Source organism: Schistocerca nitens, chromosome 7 (assembly GCF_023898315.1).
Source record: "Schistocerca nitens isolate TAMUIC-IGC-003100 chromosome 7, iqSchNite1.1, whole genome shotgun sequence".
In the NCBI taxonomy this organism is placed as follows: Eukaryota; Metazoa; Arthropoda; class Insecta; order Orthoptera; family Acrididae; genus Schistocerca; species Schistocerca nitens.
The window spans coordinates 602,364,323-602,391,288 of NC_064620.1; the positions used below are offsets into that span (position 1 = coordinate 602,364,323).

At 41.9% G+C, this 26,966-nt stretch overlaps 1 protein-coding gene across 3 annotated transcripts in view; it reads right to left on the reverse strand.

The window, feature by feature from the left end:
• LOC126195262 (intraflagellar transport protein 57 homolog) overlaps nucleotides 1-26,966 on the reverse strand; it is a 177,223-nt gene that overhangs the window by 28,231 nt on the left and 122,026 nt on the right. For all 3 annotated transcript variants that reach the window (XM_049933787.1, XM_049933788.1, XM_049933789.1), the window contains exons 6-7: nucleotides 20,012-20,126; nucleotides 5,626-5,822 (exon numbers count right to left, since the gene is read on the reverse strand). In XM_049933787.1, coding sequence (XP_049789744.1) covers nucleotides 5,626-5,822; nucleotides 20,012-20,126 — 312 coding nt within the window. The remainder of the gene's footprint in view (nucleotides 1-5,625; nucleotides 5,823-20,011; nucleotides 20,127-26,966) is intronic.

Below are 26,966 nucleotides of genomic sequence, written 5' to 3' on the forward strand. Positions count from 1 at the left end.
CTGTGTGTCAGGTTAACCGGCCCGCCGGGCGAGCTGCACGGAACAGTAAACAGTCCTCGCGCCCGGCTGCGCGAAAGCCGCCTGGCTCTCAGCCTTGTGTCCCGCGCCAGCATGCAAATGCAGTGAAATCATGCCCGCGGTGTGCTACTAGACATTCGCGTGAGAATTGCCCGTCACGCCAGGCTATTTGCTTTTTCTGTAATAAAAAAGGACATGTTCAAAGTGTTTGCCAGAAAAAGCTCCGATCGGACACTCACAACCATTCCAGGCCCTTTGCTTCGCGCCGGAATCGGAATCGAACCAAGGATACTCAGGCTCGCGACACTTCGCCCATGGAAATTCATGTAGTTCATTTCACTCTGCCCAGTGCCACTCTCTCTAACAGTGACTGTGTTCGTCCCACAAATAGTGTGCGTCGACATCGCCGGAAAACCCGTCAAGTCACAAGTGATTCTGTACCAGTGTCCGTTCACGTTGCACGAGACAGTCGCTCTTGTCGTCAACAGGACAATAAATTTTTTGTTGCTTTGGACATCAACGGCGAAGTGATATCGTTCCAGCTCGATACCGGAGCTGCAGTTTCACTACTCAATCACGACACGTACAAACAGCTGGGCACACCTCCGTTGCGTGCCGCAAATGTTAAGCTAACTAGTTATTCCGGACAAGCGATCCCTGTGTTAGGACAGTGCAGCCTTCTTGCAACATACAAGGGACAAACAAAACTTGTGTCATTTTACGTACTTCGTTCTGCTTCTGCAGTGAACTTGTTTGGTTTAGATTTATTTCAGTTGTTTAACTTGTCTATAGTAAATCAGGTCCTATCAGTGAACCAGACTGTGCCTTCAGCCAGTGTTTCTCGTCTATGTGAAGAATTTGCAGACATTTTTGCACCGGGCCTTGGTTGCGCTAAGAACTATAAAGCACACTTGGAACTGAAAGTCAACGCGCAACCAAAATTTTTCAGAGCGCGCAATGTTCCCCACGCATTGCGTGATGAGGTCGCAAAAACGTTACACGATTTGGAATCACAAGGTGTGATTGAACGTGTACAGGCTTCTGTCTGGGCATCACCCTTAGTAATTTTGCAAAAACCTTCTGGAAAATTGAGACTTTGTGTGGACTTCAAGGCAACAGTGAATCCACAACTAGTGACTGCAACTTTTCCATTACCCCACCCGGAAGATCTTTTTGACAAACTGTGCCCGGGTAAATATTTTTCGAAGTTGGACCTAGCAGATGCGTACTTGCAAATACCTGTGGACGAAGAATCCCAGCGGGTTTTGGTGGTTAACACGCATCTTGGTTTGTACCGATTCAAACGACTGCCATTCGGGTGTGCATCCGCCCCTGCATTGTTTCAGCAATATCTACAAACTGTTTGTCTGTCGGTCCCTACTGCAGCAAACTATCTGGATGATATTGTGATCTCCGGGAAGACAGAAGAACATTTAGCCAATCTTAGAACATTATTTCAGGTCTTGCGACAAAATGCTCTTCGCTTGCGGAAGGACAAATGTGTTTTTTTTGCTCGTGATTTGCCACATCTGGGACATGTACTCAATGCCCAAGGCATACATCCCAGTCCAGAGCACCTCCGTGCCATACAAGACTTGCCTTCGCCGCAGAATTTGAAGCAACTACAGAGTGTGCTGGGTAAAATAAATTACTATCATCGCTATGTGCGCCACGGCTCTTCCATTTCAGCTCCGCTTCATCGCTTACGCCATAAAGGTGTTCCGTTCGTCTGGACGACGGAATGCGAACGCGCCTTTCACCAGTTGAAATCGACGTTGCTTTCCAATACTTGCCTTACGCCATTCGATCCCCGGAAGCCCCTTTTGTTGATGGTGGATGCATTGGATTTCGGGATCGGTGCTGTGCTTGCGCACAAAGATGGTTCGCACGATCGCCCAATTGCCTTTGCGTCCAAATTGCTCTCGTCTGTGCAAAGACATTATTCACAGATTGAGAAAGAAGCATTGGCTCTCGTCTTTGGTGTTACAAAGTTTCATGATTTCTTGTATGGTCGTCACTTTACCATCATCACAGACACACAAACCTTTGACATCTCTTTTTCATCCGACCAAGCCTGTACCTCCACGTGCAGTGCAGAAATTCATTCGCTGGTCTATTTTCCTCTCGCAGTACCGCTACGATATCTTGTATCGGTCCACTGCTAAGCACGGAAACGCCGGTGCGTTGTCCCGTTTGCCTGTTGCTGAGGATAGAGCATTCGATTCCTCCAAACTTGCTTGCATGTTCATTGATTCGGAAACCGATGACGTGGTTGAATCGTTTCCAATTGATTTTCGTCGTGTAGCTACAGCCACAGCTGCCGACGCTGTCCTTGCTACCGTTCTGCGTTTTGTTGCTACGCAATGGCCCTTGTCACAGTCATGGATCGCGGATCCATTGGTTCGCCGATTTTTTGCTCACCAGGAGAGACTTTTTGTACGACGTGGTGTTTTGCTGTTGCATTCTGATAATGATCAGTCCAGGGTCGTGGTCCCATGTTCGTTACAGTCCTCTGTCTTACGGCTTCTCCACCTAGGACATTGGGGTATAGTGAGAACGAAACAACTTGCTCGTCAGCACTGTACTTGGTTCGGAATCGATGCTGCGATTACGAATATGTGCTCTTCTTGCATGGTGTGTGCCGAACAACAATCAGCACCGCCGCGGAAATTCTTTGCATGGCCAAAAAGCCACTTCCCCTTGGCAACGCTTACACGTCGATTTTGCTGGTCCATTCTGGAATGCTCAATGGTTGGTTCTGGTCGATTCCTTCAGTGATTTTCCTTTTGTTGTCCGGATGTCTTCCACGACGTCTTCTGCCACCATCCAAGCGTTATCCGCTATCTTTTGCATTGAAGGTCTTCCGCAGACTATTGTTTCCGACAATGGCCCACAATTCATGTCCGCAGAATTTCAGTCATTCTGCAAGGCCAATGGTATTCAACATCTGATGTCCGCGCCGTTTTCGCCACAGTCAAACGGTGCCGCTGAACGTTTGGTCCGGACTTTCAAGTCACAGATGTTGAAGTTGAAAGAGTCGCATTCTCAGGAGGACGCGTTATTGCTCTTTTTGTCTTCGTATCGCTCTCAGCCCCGTGATGGTTGCTCGCTGGCTGCGTTGCTTCACGGTCGCCCTCATCGCACCTTGATGTCTTTGCTACATCCGCCGCATCAGGTTCCTGTGCAGCGGCAGACACCTGCTTTTGCCCCAGGCGATCTTGTCTACTACCGCAACTATCGAGGTTCACGGCGTTGGCTCGCAGGGCGCATTCTTCGCTGCCTCGGCCGCGCGATGTATCTGGTTTTGGGGGCCTCTGGTGAGGTGCGTCGGCATCTCAATCAGCTGCGCCTCTGTCGTCGCACGGGATCTGCCGCTCCCCGTCTGCCTTCAGCAACGGTGCCGTCCGGTCAGCGCCCTGGGGACCCATCTACTGGCTCGCCTCAGCCCCAGGTGTTACCGACGCTGCCTTCCATTTTGCCCCATGGCGACGCGCCGCTGCCGCCGCCGCCTGTTCTCCCGCGGGCGACGCCCACAGTGGACGCGTCGCTGCAACCGCCAGACGCCTCCCTGGGTCACACGCCGCCGATCGCTTCCTGTGACCCGTTGTCCTCCGCCATGGACTTCTTGCCCGCTCCGGACCACATGGCGTCTTCGCCCGTCGGGTGCCCCGACTCGATGGAGGTCGACCCTTGAGGCCCCTCCTGTATCTCTACGGGCGCGTACACTGCATGTTGGCGTGCACCCTGGACTAGGTTTTCAGGCGTTTCCTAGCTCCCCTCGGACCGAATGGCAGGGTGCGGGTGGCACAGCCTCGCCTGTTGTTAGGCTCCCCACCTCATTGCATACGTCAACATGGGGTCCTCCCCACGGCGGGCAGAAGCCTTATAACACAACTGTTCGCCGATTTGCGGGGGAGGAATGTGGTGTCACCGCTAGACACCACACTTGCTAGGTGGTAGCCTTTAAATCGGCCGCGGTCTGTTAGTATACGTCGGACCTGCGTGTCGCCACTATCAGTGATTGCAGACCGAGCGCCGCCACACGGCAGGTCTAGAGAGACATCCTAGCACTCGCCCCAGTTGTACAGCCGACGTTGCTAGGAAAGGTTCACTGAGAATTACGCTCTCATTTGCCGAGACGATAGTTAGCATAGCCTTCAGCTACGCCATTTGCTACGACCTAGCAAGGCGCCATTATCATTTGCTATTTATCTTGTGATGCATGTACCGTCAGACCGATGTTCACCAATTATGAATTAAAGTTAAGTATTCCAGAAGTTACGTACTTATATTTACTAGACTCAATTCCCTTAACTGTTCCAGACCTCACGCCAGCCTGCGTGAGCTTAACGCGTGCCTTTCGGCTACCAATCATAGTGGCTTGGCTGTCTTGCCAAGTCACAACACATTACATCAATAATTTAACTGCCCACAGTGTCCAGAAACTTGTGGATGACAAGGATTCTTGCTCTCTTTTATCAATACAGCTGTTGTTGATCTCAGACACTGGGAATGTGTCTGGAATGTTTGAATGTTAATAAGAATAGACTGCCTCAACTAAAAAACACAGAGAGTTGTCTTGTTTGCTTTTAAATCCAATTATAATTATGTATGCCAATTCTATATTTTCAAGCCAATAATGCCACATAGAACACTATAACTAAGGTGTTATCTACAATGTTGGGGTTCTCCTGATTTGTCACTATCCTTGGAGAAGATGTTAGAATATGGGAATCAACAGATCCTGTTAAACAGGACATCAGATGCAAGCACATCTCGTGATGACCAAATTTATTGATACTAGATCATCCAGATGTAAAAATATTTTTGAATTGGAGGCCTTCATACATTTTGGTTCTTCATTATGGGTGCAATGAAATGATTTTCAGATTGTCCTCCTCTTTAATTAATGGGTATGACGTGTGTAAAATTTGGCCCCACATTTGTCCTGGAACTGGTCTGTGCAACAGGGTACTGGGCTCAGTTTAACTCTGAAACCATCAGCTGTTTCAACATTTTTTCTGCCTACAAACTGTATTGTTCACAATACAGGGGGCGCACTCACAGTTAAGCTCAAGTGGCTACCTGAAACTAGCACTTTCTGACCAATGGATGACGCATCTAGCTGTCCCATCCCCTACCTCCATAAAAACCTTTCTACATCTGAGGGAATTTTAATGCAATGATAAAGGCTTAACTAGCCATGAATGTCTATCTTATTCCAAGTTCTCAGAAGCTTTTAAGCAAGCTATCTGGTAGTCAGGGTTTCTTGCAAAACAGACTTTGCATATTCATGTCTTCAAATTCTCTTGAATCAAGAACCACAAAAGGCAGCTCTGGTGAACACCCAATTTAGCCCCTACAGATACAAAAGGTTACCCTTAGGAATTGCTAGCACCAGTGCTGCTATAAACAATATTTAAAGGAATGGATTACCCAGTACCATTGTTTGTCAGCTACTTGGAAGGCATTGTTGTTATAGATGATAACCAAGGAAAGAATCTTAAGGAAGCTGGCCACTTTTTTCAAAAACTGCAAACAGCAAGGTTGTATTAAAACACATGAAAAGAGATATAAGCTCAATGCAATGTATTGGAGTAACAATACCTTAAGAGCACGATACTGAACAAGCAGAGGCTCAAGCTGAGCATTCAAATAGCGCTCACGGCTTGCCACTTTGTCCAGTGTGTGTTCCACATCAGTATGCAAACGACTCAGCTGTGTCTGCGCACTTATGAGAGCATCCTCCATTCCTGTACGATGTTTTCGCATCTGTTCCAATCGGGACCGCCAGTCACTTGCATCTGAAAGGAAATAACATATTGCCAGCATCTGACAGTCTTTTAGTGTCCACTTTTATGTTGACAATCAAATTCGGAATCAGTCACCAGATAGTAAGGATTTAGAGATAAAATGGTGCGTAAGGGAACGCAAAAGAGAGAATTATAAATTAGCATAAATATTGAGGTAAATGATACAAATTAAACAAAGAAAAGTATACCAATGAATGAATAAGACTAAATGATAATCAACAGGAATAGTAAAAGTGGAAATTTCGATAGGAACTGTGTGTAATGTAGAGGAAAAATGATCTTATGGAAAAACATGATTGAAAAAAATGAGAAGGCAGAACCCAGTACAAAGGAAATACTGAAAGATTTGAAAACAGACTAGCAACTGCAATGAGAGATTAACTTTTGGAAAAATAACTGGTAGTGCCACAGAAAAGAGACTTAAAAAGGTAGTTCGACATTAAATTTCTAAGACAGTGTAATTTAAATCACAAATCAGCATGCATTTTACAAAATATGAAAGAAGTTCTGGAATAGCCACAAAAATGTTTCAGTGAGTCCTATGTAACAGTTATTAGAAATAATTGCTCATGATGTTGAACAGATGAGCATACCAGAATGGTGTGATGGAATACATCACCTCAGTTCCCTTAGCTTTGATTAATAAAGCTTGTGTATGTTTAGAACACTGTTATTTGCAAATCAGTTAACAATTTTTATGCATTATACAAGATCTGTTAAAATATTCCGGAACACTTGCAATTTTGCGCCGATGGTGTGTTGGAAAAAATGTGGCTGGCATCCCTGCACATGCCTGTGTTTAATGTGTAATTGCCAGAAGTTTCATTGTTATATGTCTGCTAGTTATTGTTCAATGCTATATTGAGCAGAACGTTGTGTCACACTGCTTACAAATTTCAAGATTGCAAAGTTAGAGGAGCAACGCATCTGCATTACATTTTGCGTGAAACTCAAGAAAACTTTTAGAGATACACATCACATGATGCAGGAAGTCTATGGTGATGAGTGCTTAAGCCGTACTCGAAGTTACGAATGGTTCACACTGCTTAAAAATGGCCAGACAGAAGTTAAAGGTGACCCTCGTTCAGGATGCCCTTTGATGTCTACTAATGACATTCATGTCAGAAAGGTCAATGAAATTGTGTAAACCAGTAAAAGACCGACTGCCTTAGAGATTGCAGAAGAACGTAACATTTCAGTTGGATCACATCATCAAATTCTGACACTAATCTTCGAATGCATCGTGTTGCTGGCAAGTTTGTCCCACAGCTCATAAGATGAGGTCAGAAAGACATTTGCCTTGCTATCTGTGAAGAGCTTTTGGGTCGCACAAATGAAAATTAGATGTTTCTTAAGAAAATCACAACTGATGAGGTGGGGCAAAAAAAAAAAAAAACACACCTCATTAGGTCAGAACAAATGTCAAAGCCATGCTGACAGTTTTCTTTGACTTTGACGGATTAGCTAATCATAAATTTGTACCACAGGGACAGACTGTTGATTATTTGTAGTACTGGGATGTGTTGCATTGCCTGTGAGAAAATGTGGGAAGGAAACAGCCTGAATGTGGCAAGTCAATTCATGGCTCTTGCATCAAAATAACGCAACCAGACATTCATCCCTGTTGGTGCGTGACTATTGCACAAAAAAACTAAATCACTGTGCTGCCTCATACTACATACTCTCCAGACCTGGCCCCTGTGGACTTTTTTTTATTAGCTGGTAGAATTTTGCACAGAGCAAACTTAATCATAGCTAACACTTGGTTCAAGAATCATAAAAGAAGGTTGTATACATGGAAGAATCCTGGAGATACTAGAAGGTATCAGATAGATTATACAATGGTAAGACAGAGATTTAGCAACCAGGTTTTAAATTGTAAGACATTTCCAGGGGCAGATGTGGACTCTGACCACAATCTATTGGTTATGAACTGTAGATTAAAACTGAAGGAACTGCAAAAAGGTGGGAATTTAAGGAGATGGGACCTGGATAAACTGAAAGAACCAGAGGTTGTATAGAGTTTCAAGGAGAGCATAAGGGAACAATTGACAGGAATGGGGGAAAGAAATACAGTAGAAGAAGAATGGGTAGCTCTGAGGGATGAAGTAGTGAAGGCAGCAGAGGATCAAGTAGGTAAAAAGACGAGGGCTAGTAGAAATCCTTGGGTAACAGAAGAAATATTGAATTTAATTGATGAAAGGAGAAAATATAAAAACGCAGTAAATGAAGCAGGCAAAAAGGAATACAAACGTCTCAAAAATGAGATAGATAGGAAGTGCAAAATGGCTAAGCAGGGCAAATGTAAGGATGTAGAGGCTTATCTCACTAGGGGTAAGATAGATACTGCCTACAGGAAAATTAAAGGGACCTTTGGAGAAAAGAGAACCACTTGTATGAATATCAAGAGCTCAGATGGAAACCCAGTTCTAAGCAAAGAAGGGAAAGCAGAAAGGTGGAAGGAGTATATAGAGTGTCTATACAAGGGTGATGTACTTGAGGACAATATTATGGAAATGGAAGAGGATGTAGATGAAGATGAAATGGGAGATACGATAATGCGTGAAGAGTTTGACAGTGCACTGAAAGACCTGAGTCGGAACAAGGACCCGGGAGTAGACAACATTCCATTAAAACTACTGACGGCCTTGGGAGAGCCAGTCCTGACAAAACTCTACCATCTGGTGAGCAAGATGTATGAGACAGGTGAAATACCCTCAGACTTCAAGAAGAATACAATAATTCCAATCCCAAAGAAAGCAGGTGTTGACAGATGTGAAAATTACCGAACTATCAGTTTAATAAGTCACAAATGTAAAATACTAATGCGAATTCTTTACAGACGAATGGAAACACTGGTAGAAGCCGACCTCTGCGAAGATCAGTTTGGATTCCGCAGAAATGTTGGAACATGTGAGGCAATACTGACCCTACGACTTATCTTAGAAAATAGATGAAGGAAAGGCAAACCTACATTTCTAGCATTTGTAGACTTAGAGAAAACTTTTGACAATGTTGACTGGAATACTCTCCTTCAAATTCTATAGGTGGCAGGGGTAAAACACAGGGAGCAAAAGCCTATTTACAATTTGTACAGAAACCAGATGGCAGTTATAAGAGTCGAGGGGCATGAAAGGGAAGCAGCGGTTGGGAAGGGAGTGAAACAGGGTTGTAGCCTCTCCCCGATATTATTCAATCTGTATATTGAGCAAGCAGTAAAGGAAACAAAAGAAAAATTCATAGTAGGTATTAAAGTCCATGGAGAAGAAATAAAAACGTTGAGGTTCGCCGATGACATTGTAATTCTGTCAGAGACAGCAAAGGACTTGGAAGAGCTGTTGAATCGAATGGACAGTGTCTTGAAAGGAGGATATAAGATGAACATCAACAAAAGCAAAACGAGGATAATGGAATGTAGTCGAATTAAGTCGGGTGATGCTGAGGGAATTAGATTAGGAAATGAGACACTTAAAGTAGTAAAGGAGTTTTGCTATTTGGGGAGCAAAATAACTGATGATGGTCGAAGTAGAGAGGATATAAAATGAAGACTGGCAATGGCAAGGAAAGCATTTCTGAAGAAGAGTAATTTGTTTACATCGAGTATAGACTTAAGAGTCAGGAAGTTGTTTCTGAAAGTATTTGTATGGAGTGTAGCCATGTATGGAAGTGAAACATGGACGATAAATAGTTTGGACACGAAGAGAATAGAAGCTTTTGAAATGTGGTGCTACAGAAGAATGCTGAAGATTAGATGCGTAGATCACATAACTAATGAGGAGGTATTGAATAAAATTGGGGAGAAGAGGAGATTGTGGCACAACTTGACAAGAAGAAGAGACCGGTTGGTAGGACATGTTCTGAGGCATCAAGGGATCACAAATTTAGCATTGGAGGGCAGTGTGGAGGGTAAAAATCGTAGAGGGAGACCAAGAGATGAATACACTAAGCAGATTCAGAAGGATGTAGGTTGCAGTAAGTACTGGGAGATGAAGAAGCTTGCACAGGATAGAGTAGCATGGAGAGCTGCATCAAACCAGTCTCAGGACTGAAGACAACAACAACAACAACAACAACAACATTGTAATACAACGGAAATCAACAGTTCAAAATGTAGATACACACAGAATACATAAGAATGCTTTATGAGGATATGAAATTTGGTTTACCATGGTATTTGTAAAGGAACCATCTTGGCATTTGCCAAACGTGATTTAGGAAAACGGCAGAAAAACTTAAATTAGAAAGGCCGATAAAAAGCTAATTTCATTCTTTCGAATATGAGGTTAGTATCTTAACAGCTGCATTGCCTCATTTGGTTTGTCCCTACTGTACAATGTTCTTTGCTTTACAATATTTTGCTTCAGATAATTTATAGTATAAAACATAGTTTTGCTCTCCATCATTGCACACACTGAGGACACCTGTGAATGATTTCTTGACCATGAAGATGGTATTATGCCTCTTGCACTAACTCTGGTTTGTTTGGAAAACTGACTGCATGGCTGTACATACCCTTCCTGTCTTTTCCTCTGTCTACCGGCAAGACTGGTTCAGCCTCTCCCAATGATGGATGGGATGTTGAACTCAGGAGAATGACAAGACATTTCTATCATGGACCGGGAGAGCGCTGTGCTGACCACACACCCCTCCTATCCGCATCCTCATCTGAGGATGCAACAGCAGTCGGATGGTCCCAATGGGCCACTTGTGGCCTGAAGGGAGTGTTTTTTTTTTTTTTTCTCTCTATCGTGGACTTTACATCCTGATGCATAACCTTCTTGTAAAAGCAGTTAACGATGATCATGTACTGATATGCGAAGGATGTTGTAGTCATCCCCTTTCATTACTAACCACTAAGCTGAGTCCTGTAAGTAACCTTCAATTGTGGAATATGTGCTACTCATGAAGAATATTTCAGTTGCCTTTATGAAAAAATGCATTTCAATAACCCTTTCATTTCCTTGGGAAATTTATCCCAGAATTTTATTCCCTGACAGGAAATGCTGTTTGGAGTTTTTTGTTTGTTTTCCTTGGTAAATGCAAGTCCAAACTGCCTCTTGTTTCATGATTATGTGTAGAACTGATACTGAAACATTTAGCAATGTTTTCTCTGGTATGCACTACAGATTGGTAGAAATGTTCTCCTGGTGTAGTAAGAATGCCCAATTTTTTAAATAGCTCTTTACAATTAGTCCAACTGCCACATCTATATCATTCTCATAGCTGTTTTCTGCAGTTTAAAAAACTGTGTTCCTGTTTTGTGCTTTTGATTCTCAGAAAAGAATCCTATAGTTAAGAACTCAGTGTACATAGGAATAGTCAGTCACCACATGACATGTGCTATTACAAACTGATGATAAACCCTAAGAGCATAACACGCTGATGACATTCTTTTAGCCACTATCTTTGTACGCTCATTCAGTATTAACTGACAACAATATTCCTCCCCGAACATTTTGTATTTTTACACAATTTGCTATATCATGCTACCAGTGGATGTGAATGTGATTGCTCCAAGTGTAGTGTCACCACGCATATGTACTTAAATCAAGCACCAACTGTATCAGTGTGTGCTGGCTACTACAGGCCACCTGTAGGAAGTGTGCATACAGCACAGTCTTCTCCGTGTCTTAACCGGCGACTCATTCCTATACATGCACAGAGCAGTGCTGACTCACCCTTGCTATGTTCTTTTAGTTTGTACTGCTCACATCAGCTGTTCTGTGTATCGCTTGTAATGCACCATCTGTATGATTCTTTTTGTCTTGCTACCAGTGGAGTCCAGAGAAGTTTATTTCTGTTATCGTTCAAAGATTTACAAATAAAGGCATTTTCATATTACTTGGGTCAGTTTTGTGTATTACTCGGTTACTGCATGATTGGTGGAAAGTTTGAAATGGTTTCCATGTGTGCAGTCTTTAAGTGTGGTTTCTTCAGGTTTAGTCACTATGGACGAGATGCTACTGGCCCTGATTGAACAGCTTACTTCGTTAGTGACCACTTTCTCAGCTTCCTTTAAGAGACAGTGGGCCATTCCACTGGTCTATCCACCCGCTTTTCCTCTATATGATGATTCAGCAGAGGATTGGGAAGCTTACGAAAAAAGACTTACACAGCACTTTTTGGCTTTCAGTACAAGGGGCTCGAATTTGTGCAGTCTTATTCTTCTCGGGGATCCATCTTTGGTGTATCAATTACTGTGTCAACTTGCCCTTTAAAAGAACTGGCAGCAGAACCAGCAGCTCTTGATCACGTGCAGTTTATTGTTCAAACACCACTGCAAACAAATGCATGTCATAGCAGTGCGAGTTGAATTCTAGTGATGCAGCAAGAAACCAAACCAATCATACAGGGCCTGGGCAGCTGAACTTCGTGGTCTTAGCCCTAAGTGTCAATTCGTTACTTATACCCATAAGACCCTTACGCAGACTTTATGGTGCATGATGCAATTATCTGTTTAGCTCCAGACAAGGAAGTGCACCAGAAGTTTTGCAAACAGCACAATCTTTTGAAGTTTCTTGGGCAGTGGACAACCAAATTGAAGCATGAGGTGATGTGGCAGTAGTGCCACAAGACGTGCCCACTAGGACAACAGACAGCTTGGATGAAGAAGCAGCAGCGACAGCAGCAAATATGCAGGTCCAGCGCCGAGCAGACCAACACCGGTCCAAGCAGTTGCAACTGCCACCTCGTCAGCATCACCATTCTCTGTTTCTGTGTTGTCCTTTCCATTTTGTCCAGCATGAATGTTCGACGTGCCCTAAGCACTCAGCTACTTGTAAGGCTTGCCAGAAGAAAGGCCACATCACTCCCGTGTGTCGTTAACCAAAGGTTTCTCAGTATATGGACACGGATGCAAACAGTGTGACTCCAATGCTTGTGACTTCTCCCAATTTGTTTATTGAGTTAAGTGTTTTTGCCAAGTGCTTTGGCTAAAGGTGACACAGGTGCTGCAGTGGCATTATTGAATTCTCAAACCTATGTGAGTTTAGGCTTTCTGCCATTAACACCAGCCACACGGAAGCTGGTCAGTTAGAACAAACATTTGTGGCATCTGTCTCTTACAAGTCAGTGGTTTGTTCCATTACATTTTTGGTGGTTGCTGAATTCAGTGTTGAGAACTTGCTCGGGACAGACGCATTTCGGGCATTTGTATTTTCTATCACCGATGCAGCTCACCTTGTGACCGATCAGGTACCATATTCTCAACTGGAAACACTGTGTGAGGAGCTTTTAGACTTATTTTCGGAAGGTATAGAGCGTGCCACGAATTTTTCTGCCATATTTCTTTGAAGTACATCACTTTTCCTCATTTTTGTCGTTTGTGTCCTATTCCTATACCACTGAAAGATCAAATGAAAGTAGATTCAGACAGACTTCAGTCTCTAGGGGTGGTGCAACTTGTTACGGCTAGTGAATGGTCATTGCTGCTGGTTGTAGTTTGATAGCTGTTGGGGAAACTTTGCCTCTGTGGCGACTGCAATACTACTATCAATGCACAGTTGATTGTGAATACATATCCTCTACCACGCCTGCAGGAACTGTTGGAAAAAATATTGGGTGGCCAGCACTTTTCTAAAACTGATTTGTCTGAAGCATATCTGCATGTTCCTGTGGACGAAGAGTCTCAGCGGGTTCTGGTTTTGAATACACCTTTTGGTCTCTATCAATATTTGCACCTTCCTTTTGGTGTGGCCAGAGCCCCTGCTATTTTACAACAATTTCTAGAGTAACTGATTTTTCCTGTCTCAGATTGTATTAACTATCTGAATGACATCGTTGTCAAGGGCTCCTCCACAGCCAATCACTAGAAAAATTTGCATACTCTAGTTTCATGTTTTACAGTTTGCAGACTTGCAGTATAACCTCGAGAAATCTCAGTTTTTTTTTTCAACATTCCATCGTTTATTTGGGGTTCAAGGTCTTTCTGGAACCCGGACTGTGAAAGTGCTTTTCAAATGTTGAAAAGCCCCTTCTTTAGCTGCGTTCTCTCCAGACCAGCACATTGTTTTGGTGACTGACGGCTCACAGCATGGCCTCGGTGTGATCCTAGCACACCAAAATGTTGACAGCTCTGAATGACCTGTTGCTTTCACCTCTAAAACTTTCACTCTGGCACAGCACCATTACTCTCAGGTGGAAGAAGAGACTCTTGCCATAATCTACGCTGTCCAGAAATTTCATGTTTTTTTTGTGTAGCTCAAAGTTTCTCCTTATTACTGACTATGAACATTTGATTTCCTTATTCAACCCTCACACTTCCTTGCCTGACAAGGCAGCACCCCGTCTACAATTCTGGATGCTGTTCTTGTCTCACTACAATTGCAAAATCAATTTTCGATCTGCATCTAAGGATGGCAATGCGGATGCCTTGTGCCACCTTCCTGTGGGTGCTATTCCCAACTTTGATTGTGAAGAATTGCTTTGCTTCCATCTTGATACTGAAGTGCAGGCCATTGCTGCCAACACAGTTCTCCGGCAGGTGGTTCAGTTTATTCAACAGGGCTCGCTTCAGATAAGGCTTTGGAGCTCCTGCTCCCTGTTTTTGACAGTGTTTTGTTGTTGTCTACAGAAGACCTCTCTCCCAGAGTAGTCATTCCTGCTGCGTTACAGTGTGAGGATCTATGCCTCCTGCACCAGGGCCCTTGTATGATATAGCTGAAGGAATGGGCATATCACCCTCTACCAGCAGGCAGTGATTGCCCCTGTGGCTACAGCTGCAGAGCCCATGGAAATGAAACCAGTGCCCTCCTTTTCCCACCCACAGATGAGTCTTCGCCCCTGTCAATGCAGGGAGACCAACCATTACACTAGTCACTGCAATCTTCCACCACTCTGTAGGCATCTGCCGCGTAAGTATTGCCTACTTCCGGGATACATCCCCTGATGGGGAATCTCACACCCTCTCTTGATTTTGTGACGGAAGTCAGATCACAAATGGGGCCATCTTCAGCCATATACGGTCCTTTCAGGGGGGAGGGATATAGCAATCCCACTAGTGGACATGGACTTGAAAGCAGATGATCTGTGTGGGTTTTGTGGCAGAGTAATACTGTAAACTGTCACAGACAGTGCACAGGAAGCATTGTACGCACATGTCCACTGACTCAGGTGTTCACCTGTCAGCAGCAATAAGCCAAGCCCGTTAGGTCTTACACTGATTTCAAATACCTCAGACATGGTATTCACCTTACACCAAGCTCTGTTTCCACATGCTAGAGCTCAGGCAATCATGTTGGTTGCATTTTGTTTTTAGCTCCATTTTTGTTTCTAATGGTACTTGGACTCTCTGTTCCTCTGTAGATTTACTCACATGTCAAGTTTTATTTCTCTTCTGGAGCTCAGCCCTCTGGCTTGTTGTGGAGCCACTGTTGGCAAGCATAATTACTATGATATCCTGGTGCAATACACCTTGGAAATTTGGTTGTACCGTAACACATTCAGCCTGGCGGTGACTGTCTCATCAAAATGTGATGGCCAGTAAGGAACACTAGAGGCTTCATGTCCACAGCTGATATAAATAAGCATACTTACCTGCAGACTTACAAAAAGTTCCACACAACACCGAAGCACCCTCATCGCTCAAGGCTGCATCACAATTACAGAACTATTTTTCTATGCCAGTCACAGGCTGCCCAGAAAATAATCATGTAATCTTCCAGTGGATGTGCTTATAACCAGCTGTCTAGTGCATAGCCCGCAGAGTTCTGCTGAGTTCCAGTCCTGGACACCAGCCATCTCCACGAGCAGCCAAGCTGTCAACACTGTCAACCACAGCCTCTAACGATTCTGCCTGTGGTACATTTCCGAGTCAAATCGCTGTGTCCCTGAGCAGTTGCCATCTGCCACTTGCCACAACTTCATGGGTCCCACTCCACACACTCCATGAGCCCCTACACCATCACTATGCGGCTGCTGTTCACCCGTCAACCACAGCTTCACTGGTCGCTAACTATCCCACATTCTCCGAGCTGCTCAGCCATCACCAGATGCTACCAAAGGTCACTGCTGACCACTGCCTCATGGGATTTGGTATTTAAGGACACTGTGGGAATTTACTATTTCAGTGATCAAACATAGCCTCTCGGAGAACATCCAATTGGTGGATACAGTGTTAATCTTATTTCTCGTTGTTCTTACTTTGTTGGTATGTTCCATTCAGAGATATAATAAAGCATTACTCCTCATTACCAGAGGCATAACAATAAGTGTGTTGACTCCATTGCAATCACAGAAATACAAGTGGCAATGAGGAACAGGCTTATGTGGGTGGCATTTTCTTTCATACACACTGTTCTCATCTCCATGATCACCATAGCTACTCCAGCACTACAACTATTGCTCCTGCAACTTTTTCAGCTACGGGAATGCAGCTGCAGTGTTTTGAACCATGGCATTGCTTCCTGGCCCAGCTGCACTGTACAGTGACAATGCCCCCATGCCCTACAGATGGGACAGCATATCTTATGCAACAAGCATGTCTCTTCTTGTGACCTACATGTAAATGACCACTCTGCAAATCACACTTAAGTGCCTGGCAGAATCACCTTCAAACTATTTCTCTACCGTTCCACCATTGAAGAGCATGTGGGAAAAATGAACACTTAAATCTCCCAAATGCGCTTCGTTTCTCTTAATTAATATCTTCCAAAGTAGGATGGCATCAATAAAATAGTTTTGGTCTCAGAGGGAAAAGGTTGGAGACTGAAATTTCGTGAAAAGATCTCAGCACAATGAAAAACACTTGTGTTTTAACAACTGCCATCTCAACCTGCTTGTTATATCCATGAGAGTCTCCTTCCTATTTTGCAATAATACAAAAAGTGCTGCCCTTCTTTGGACTTTCTCTGTCAATCCTGTCTAGTAAGGATCTCATTCCACACAGCAATACTCTGGCAGAGGCCAGACAAGCGTAGTGTAGGCACTCTCTTTACAGAACATGTAGCATCTTCTAAGGGTTCTACCAATAAAATGCAGTCTTTGCATTACCTACTTTCCTTGTTTCCCTAAACACTCTGCCATGTGTGATAAAACTCTCCCACATGTGCCAACACTCTCCCATATGTTTCAATGCACTCCACCATGGATCAACATGCACTATTGTACATGCACTCACGCACTTGCACTCTCTTCTTCCACGATGCACCTGCACCCAGTGAGTTACTGGTCCACCTACTTGTCTCCTGCGTTCCCTTGCATTTCTCCACCTTTCCCTCGATCACTGTAGCCATTCCTGAATTCTCACCCAGTTCTTTGCACTTGTGGACACACACACACACACACACACACACACACACACACACAGTGCATTCTGTCCAGTTTCAGGTACGCATCAGCCGCTTCCCATAGCCCCATTTCTCCTGCTCACACATTTGGTCTGCAGGGAGCACGACATTAGCTGGCCCCTTACATCTCACGTCTCAAATACCTTTAATGTTTCCATGAAGAGGGCTCTGTGCAACACTAACTGCCAACCACTGGTCTCCTACTGGCAGCACTCCTTAATTGTTAACCTTCCTGTCTGTCGCCGAGCCGGTCTCCTCCGAAAGTACCTGTAGCTGCACCTTCCATTTCGCAGAGCAAGCCATGGCCAGACCCCCTCGAGAGCATGTTGCTCTGTACCCTCACCACAGCCACAGCCACAGCTCCGTACTTCAGTACTTGAGTATGGAGCTGGTTATCAACCTACACACATCTGACAGCGGCGGATTGTATTTGACACCTCCATACCTTATTGATACTGTTATGGTTTCTATTTCAGTGTACTTAGTGTTGCACGGGAGTGTTTTCTCTGTGAGTTTACTTCCACATTTTCGATGGCCACACAGTGGCATTATAATTCATGTATCCGATTACCTGAAGATGGCAATTTAACTTTGCTGAAACTGGTGATCAGGATACGTATCAGCTGCAATCTGGGCAATAAAACTTCTATTCTGGAAGCTTTTTTACATCTTATCTTCTTGACGTCAAGCACTAAGTCTTATTTTCTTGTTAATCACATTCCACGTTCAGTGACATAATAAAGCACTGCTCCTCACTACCAGTGGCATATCAATAACGTGTTGTCCCTCTTCCAGTTACGGACATAAAATGTTAAATTTGTGCTGAAAGTTACAATTTTGTGGCATGCACATGCAAAACTGTTAATAGCAGTTCACCTGTACACCTATTTTAGTCATACTCTTGCACAGTCTAGTTTATTTCTTAAGTATCTTTCTCAGAATTTTTCATCTCGTTGCCTCTTTCATGTTCCATCAAGCCCCCAACCCCCTTTACATGGAACTGTAACTGCACTATTCTACAGCCCTGTTCATCCTTTCACTGCTTAACTCATACAATCTTCTCCTCCTCCCTTCATAATTCTGCGTGCTCTCCAGCCTAGTACACTACTCTAGATGAGTGTTTGCATTTATATGATTAAATTTGTTGCTCTAAGCCAATGTGTAAGTCTTAATCTAAAACAAGATGTCAGCTCTACTTTTGATGTATCTATACACCACTCAGCACTCCATCTTCAAGACAAGTAGTCATTTATTCTACCAATAATTACCTGTAGACATTCCTGTACTGTATCTACACCCTCAGTGCTGAACTTACTTTCATTTAGTAAAAGAATTCTCATATATTGTTTATCTGCAGTATGCAGTGTAACGCAAAGTCCCAGATACTTTCCTTTGTAATTATAAATACTTCCAAAACTTTCCCTCCATCACAACTTCTGAAGTTTTTATTCTTTTTACAGTGAATTTCTTCCATTAATCTTTGCTGAGAACATTTGTCAATCCAATCCTTTTCTTGACCTTTTTTGTATTTCTAAATTGTCCTGCTGTCGAGGGAAATTTGTCTTCTGCATGTTTTCTTTATCACATGTTATAGACATCACAATTTTAGCATTAATTAATTGTTATTGTTCTTTCCTTCTTTGAGATATTTGTTCTTTAAAATTGTGTTCCTTACAAAAGAGAAAGTATTGGATTTAATGTTCCATCAACAATGAGATCATTCCAGTTGGAGCACACACTACGTGCCACTACTGAACAGATCAAGAAGACAAGATTAGACCAGCTATAGTGTGGACAGAAGTGTTTGAGCAATGATTCTTTCTCCACTCCAAAGGAAGAACTCCTAATAACTGGTGCAACAGTGGTTAACAGTGTTTGGCAGAGTATCCATGCAGATGTAGAAATTTTGATCAGATAAAGTGGAATTTGGTTCTTTGAAGCCATCATCCCTTTAATAATCTGACATGTTTAACAGACACCCCAGAAACCATAATATGCATGGCTGGATGATGGCTTGGACCTTATTTCTTCAAAACGTAGTTCTAATTTGCTACTCACTGCATCACCTCACTTGGCTATCCTACGTAGAATTTATGTTTTATTTCTTCCATGTCCTGCTGGAGTAGTATCCTCAATGTGTCTTTAGTAATAATTCTGAACATTATATGAGTTTTAACATAAAATCACACTTCTATTACACTCAGACACCACCAAATGGAAAATATGTAAGATGTGTCTAAATTATTCTTTCAAACTAAATAAATTTTCTGGTCTGAAACAGTTTCCAGTAACGTGAGTGCTGCAGCTGTTCATAAGAAATGTTGATAGTTTTTGTTCCTTTTTTATGATTCACATTATTCATGATACCCTAGTATGCCTCTTAATAAAGTTCATTAGGAACTGATAAAAAAGAAAGTTAAACCATATGGTCAAGCATAAAGGGCAGTCAAAAAGTTTCCATTAAAAGACTGTACAGGCCAGAATCAGTATGCCAATCAGTCAAAGTCACAGTGAGCACTGAGGCAACCATTCCACCGACGCAATTGGTTGAAGATACCCACGGTAAAACACACTGCCCTGCCGCATGAAGAAGTCTGTAACTGCCTGCTGCACATCCTCATCCAATATGAATCGTTGACCCTTCAAGGCCTTTTTTAATGCAAAAAAGTCTATTTTTAATGAGAAGAAAAATTAAATGCCTTCCCCATCACTTTCTACACATAGACACGTTTTTTTTCCTTTCCCATCCTCTTGGTTCCTCTGCGAGGATAATTAAATCTGTAGAATTTTACTTGGTACTGAACATATGTATCTAATCTTGAGAAGAAAGAAAAAAATAATGAAACTTAGTACATAAAATGCAACTTTACTATCAACTTCATTTATAGAACAAACCTGGTTTGATTGTGACTTTCAATTGGGGAAGGACTCTTTCCACTTCCAGTTTCCATTTTTCAACATCCATGTCAGAGACCAGTACCTCTTCAGGTTTCTGTGGTTCAGATGTAGCCTGTAACATTCCAGAGTAATTAATTAATATTTATCTATGGGTTACAGTTACAAAAACAGAACTCAAACACAAGATGCAACTTTTTTTCAAATAACCACTGGATAACGTATTGGAAAGCCAAAACTGATTGTGAAACAAAGGAAAAGTTTAAATAAATAGTAGCCTGAGTGGAGAAAAAATGTTGCATTCATGTTGCACAGTCTGTTATGTGGGCAAAATCACCACAGATTATTATTATATATATTATATAATTATAGCAACAAATGTGTGGCCATTCAGCATGACATGCTTAACTTCAGTGGCTGCTGTGCTACTTTGACCTCCCCCTTCCCATAAATACATGCTCCCACAAGCCCCAGAACCCATCCTCTACAAGCTCCTGCCGCCCCCCCCCCCTCTACATCTGACGCAATACGTCTCCCCTTCCCCCCTCATAAACAACTCCCCACCACTTACATTTGATTCATTAATCTACATCCATAATGTTCTCTTCAAAGTCTCCCTCCCCTCTCATTCTAATACATTCCACACCCATTTTCTTCCTAAATAATGGTTTACTAAAGATATTGGAGTACACTTCAAAAGCTCACATGCTTGCTGACGATACAAGTATGCTGATAAAAGGCTGAAATGCACCCATACCAGACATAGATAAAAGAATAGTGTAACAGGCTTACAACTGATTCACAGCAAGCAACCCTACTTGCAATGTCACAATATACACTGATGAGCCAAAACATTACGACACGGTCCACCGTGAGACTGAATGCCATCTGGTTGCATTGTGAGCATACGCCACAGTAACGAAAATATATAAGCAGAGTGACCACACTGGCCACAAATGGGTAAATCCGCTAACATAAGTGACTTTTCCAGAGGGAAGATTGTTATAGCCTGATACCTGGTTATGTGCATCTCAGAAATGGTGAAGCTGGTCAGCTGTTCATGTGCTTATGTCCTGAGGACTATGGGAAGTGGCCAAAGGACGGTGAAACCACAAGTAAGCAACAAGGTGTTAATCCTCTGTACCTCGTCAGAAAATATGGATGTTGGAGGCTTTCCCAATCTGTAAACTAGGATAGGCAGTGATCTATGGTAGATATGATGATAAGAGTACAGTGCTGTTGCAGGCAAAAGTGTTCTGGAACACATCATTCAGCACATATTGTTGAATATGGGGCTCCATGGCAGACAACCCATAAGTGTACCTGTGTTGACTTAATATGGCCAATTATGAATACAGTGAAGATCACTGAGATTGGACAATGGATCAATGGAAATGTGTCACCTCACTGGATGAATCACGTTTCTTCGTACATCAGGTTAGTGGTCATATCCAGACACGTCATTATCGAGGCAAACTGCTGTTCAAAATATGCACTGCAAACAGGACACAGGCCAGTCGGGACAATATTATGTTATGGGGGCATTCACCCAGCCTTCAGGGATACTAGTGGTACTAATCGAAGGCACTGTGACAGCTGTTGACTAAGTGAACAGTTTTGTGAACCATCTTCACCCATTCATGCTTGATGTCTTCCCCGATGGAGACTGCATCTTATACGTGTCTATTTCATATAGGCAGAATCATGCTACAGTGCGTTGAGGTATGTGATAGTGAACTCATGTTGATGTCACAATCCAAAACTGATGTAAAACATCTAGGAAGTTATAAATAAATGAAATAGATAGAATTTTACCAATGGCTAACATTTCAGGATTTTTTTTGAGTATACAGCTTGAAGGGCTAATGTTGCAACACTCAGTATCATTATCTTCTTAAACTCATTTGTATGAACAAAAGGTCGATGCAAGGGAACACTTATGGGTTGAGTGTCAGCTTCATCATAGTTCCAATACCTGCCAATGTCGTAGAAGAATGGAAATACTGTAACTGCCAAATCCGTGTGTGCACCACTTCACAGTTTGCGTGTGAAGTCTGTGTTCGATTTGATCACTAAAAGCCACCTGGTCTGCTAGTACAACAGCAGTTGCGTGCACAGCCTGCTGGCTGCGCCTCCTGTTAGAACTGACACCTGTATAGGCCATAGCGCAAGGAACTGCCGGCTACTTGTGTTGTCTGTCATACATACTTTGTCTCTCATGTATTTATGCTTTGTCATTTAATAAAGATACAGTGTTCTTGGGTTAGAACAGAAAACAGTTGGCTGTTGCTGTTGGAGTCTTCAGTCGGAAGACTGGTTTGATGCAGCTCTTTCATGTTACTCTATCCTGTGCAGGGCTTTTTATGTCTGCATAACTACTGTAATCTACTGCTTATTGTAATCAAGCTGTGGAGTTCTTCTACAACTGCTACTCGTTCCCTCAATTTATAAAATTAACTATTCCTTGATGCGTCAAAATGTGTCCTATCAGCGAATCCCTTCCTTTAGTAAAGTTGTGCCATAAATTTCTTTTCTCACCAATTTCATTCAGTACCTCCTCATTAGTTACCCAATCTACACAACCAATCCTCAGCAATCTTCTGTGGCACTACATTTCGAAAACTTCTACTGTCTTTTTCTCTGAACTGTTTATCACCCTCATTTCCCTTCTGTACAAGCCTACATTTCAAGAAAGATGTCCCAACACTAAAGTTTATATAGAATTGCCAGTCTGTACTTTATATCCTCTCTATTTCCACCAGCAGCCAAAATAATAAAACTCATTTACTAGTTTTACTGTAATATTTCCTAATGTTATTCCCTCAGCATTATATGACATAATTCGACAATATCCCATTACTGTTGTTTCTTATTACTCATTGTAAATCTCTTTTCAAGGCACTGTTCAACTGATCTTCCAAATATGTCACTGTCTCTGGCTATTACACTATCATCAGCAAGCTTTCAGTTCTTCTCCATGAATTCTGACTCTCTTTCCAAAATTCTCCTTCGTTTCCTTGACTGCTTGCAATGATGTACCAAACTGTTTTTATTTATCCATGGTATACCACTGCAGCCGTTAGTCATTACTGTTTCTTTTTTTTCCAAATGTCTCTTTAATTTTCCTATAGGTGGCCTCTATGTTTCCCATAGCCATACAGTCCTCTATTGCTTTAGCATTTCACCTCCAGCCATTCCTGCTTTGTCATTTTGCACTTTCTGTCAATCTCATATTTTAGACGTCTTAGTCTATATTCCCTTTCACTTGCTTTGCTTATGTATATTTTTTGCTTTCAACAATGAAAGTAAATATCTCGTGAGTGATTCAAGGACTTCTACTGGGCCTTGTCATTTTATCTATTTAACCATTTGCTGCCTTCTATTTCAGCTCTCAAATCTCACCTCAAGAGTTATTCAAGGGCTTTTACCGGGCCTTGACATTTTACCTATTTAACCACCTGCACTTTCAACAACCTCTGGTTCTTTCAACTTACCCTGATCCCATTTCCTTATATTTCTGCAATTTCTTCAGTTTTAATCTGCAGTACATAATCAGTAAACTATGATCAGAGTCCGTATCTGCTCCTGGAATATTTTACAAATTACATGTGGTTTCTAGATTTCTGTCTTACCATTATTACTGAAACCTCCTGGTACTATAATGGCTCTTCCACATATAAAACATTCTTTCGCGATTCTTGAACCAAGTGTTACCACTGATTAAGTTGTGCTCTTAGCAAAAATGTACAGAGCAACTCCCCTTTTCATTCCTTTCCCCAGTTCATGTTCTCCTGCTATAGAATTCCAGTCAGCCATCACAATTAAATTTCTTTCTCCCTCAACTATTAGAATAATTTCTTTCATCTCAACATACATTCTTTCAATCTCTCTCTCACCTGTGGAGCAGGTATAAATAGAAACTTGAACTGTTGTGGTGGGTTTTGGCTATGCTAATGTGTTCACTATGCTATTTAATAGTTCACCCACATACCTACTTCCTTATTCATTATTAGGCAACTCCTGCATTACGCCTATTTAATTCTGTGTTGATAAATCTATCCTCACTTGCCGGAGAAGTCCTGTCCTTCCTGCCACCATTCTTCACAAATTCCCACTGTATCTAACTTCAACCTATCTATTTCTCTTTATAAATTCTTTAATCTACCTACCCAGTTAAGGGATCTAGCATTCCTGGCACTGAACCATTAAACTGGGTTGAATTTTTATTTGAAAGTATCTAAGAAATACACTATGTTAATGAATTAGTGCATGAATGAATCTACAATTTTTATCATCACTTTTATCAACAAGACAATGAATTCTGATAATGTAAACACTTTATCTATGACCATTTGTTCTACTCGAGAACTTTGTTGTGATTGCACCAACAAAATGTTGATAAAATATGCAGGTCACTCGAGAAACAGCTTTGTGTGCTGCTGGACATTACGTAATGCCCCGCCCCCTCCCTGCCCAGCCCTATATGTGGTGCCAATCAGTATACTTTTACAATGAGGTCATTCACATGCACAAGAACTATACATCTTAAAATTTTATTTATTCATTTATTTCACCTGTGAAGATTAAGGCCTTCAGTCCATGTCTCCATGTCTTACACCCAACCCAACATCTTTATGGATAGTACATGAGCAGTATACAACAACAACAATAATAATAATAATAATAATAATAATAATAGGAATAACAAATACAGTACTGAGTATATAGAATTTCAGATATGTCTGTGTTATTAATGTTGTTATAAACAAATTCCTTGTTACAGTCTTGTGCAGTGAAAGTACTGACATGTAGCAGAAATGTATGCTAATAGTACAGAAGGAATTAAATGTGGAGAAAAAGTTGACTGGCCAGAGCAAGAGTGAGAAGTAATAGGATAATAACAGCAGATCATAAGGAAGGAAGACAACAGAAATATACCGGGACGGGGCAAGCAGGGATAGTGTTGAAAATGTGACGGAGATACTGGTTCACTGTTGGACAGAAGGAAAAAGCTGTGATATTCCAAGATGGAAACCACACCTACGATAAAAGATAATCCTTTAATCTCCTACTGAATGCAGAGAAGATCTGGATAAATTAAAGGTTACTAGGTAGTTTGTTCTACAGCAGTATACCTGGAATGGAAAAGGAGATGTACAAAGATTTAATGTTATCAAAAGGTTCAGCCACTCTAATGAACATGTCTGGCCTGATATTGCAGTTATGGGATGGAGGTGTTTGGTATGTGAGGAAAGGTAATGAGCACATCAGTGATTAAGAAACTGATGAAGGAAACAGCTTGTGAAAATAACTTCACCTATCTGTTTGCATCCACTCTAACTGAGCACAGGAAGGGCTGATGCAATCAAACAAGTGAATGTTACACACATATTTTATGCAAGAATTCATAGCTAGTTTGAGTCACCTATTTTTGCCATGCTGGACTACATCACAGTAGTAAATGTTCGGCACAACTAAATACTGGACTAATTTTCGTTTTATTTAAAGTGGGAATATTTTTCTAAGCTTTCTGATTGTATGTAAGCAAGAGACACATTTCCCACATGTTATAGCAATCTGATCTTCCCAATATACATGCTCATCCACAATTAAGCTGAGACCTTTTACTAACTTTTGATAGGGTAAATGGATATCATCAATAAGTATTGGAAGAACTGTTTCAAGAAAATGTCCACTAATCAACGTTTAGTGTTATATGAGGATGACCTGTGACTTCTTAGGGCTTAGTTTATGACCCAGGCTTTGTGCCCATCTTATCACTGAACAAAGGTCATCTTTATTCATACCTCATATGGCAGTTGCAATGTTCTTCAGACTGGTGCTTATATACAATTGGGTGTTGTCAGCATATAAGCAATTATTAAAAGAATAAAGCACAGATGAAATATCTTCGATATACAGTGAGAAAAACAATGGACTACCATTGCACCCTGCAGGACTCCAGAGAGCAAATGTATCCATGATAACTTATCTGATCCACAGATGATGCTTAGCAATCTGTGTCCGAGACAAGCTGTTGTACCACAGTGCTGCATTGTTTAAGAAATTCCACTGTTTCATTTTTATAAAATATCAAAAATCTTGCTGAAATCATGCAATGTTAAAATGGTTGCTTGATGTCTGTCCATGGCACATTTGATGACATCAATTACTTTGATTAAGGCAGTAGCTATGCTGTAGTGTTTTCGGAAGCCTGACTGATATTTATTGCGGATGTTTTAAGTTTTAAGATACTACATCAGTTGTTCATGAACATCATACTCCACAGCTTTAGCTTCTTATGGGTAATATGTTGAGTAGGCTGGTAATTTTGGATGATCTCTCCTGGGTGACCACTGTGAAAAATGGAATTATAATACTGACAATGGTTTCAATCACATCTATGCTCACACTGTCATTAGTTACTGTCTCAGACGAAATTCTGATTGCTTTCTGTACTGTGTGAGAATGTTTCAAGAAAAGCACTTCTATTTGCAAAGAGGCTATCTTGTGCCAGATAATTTCATAGCATCTTGAGATCAGACTATATTGAGGAAAAGTTGTTTCATTTATTTCCACAGGCTTGAAAAATACCATCAGATTTTCCTTTGTGTAGCATATAATAGGTTGGATCCAGATGAATAATACTCATATTGTTAGAGTGGAATCATCTCCTAAAATTCTCCGTAGTGCCAAAATTTAACCACCTGTCTGTATTTGTGTGTCCCAATTACACATTTGTACTATGACGCTAGTGAAGGCAAGGTTGAGTGGACGATATGTGCTAATTCTGAGTGGTTTACAGATAACTCTATTTCAAAATTTACTATTAGATCTATTTATTTCAAGAAATAGAAACTCAGCCTTTCTTTCACTATTTACATCCGACATACTTTTATCTTCAGCTTCAGAACAGAATGAACATATATGCTCACATCACCCTGATGACAAGATA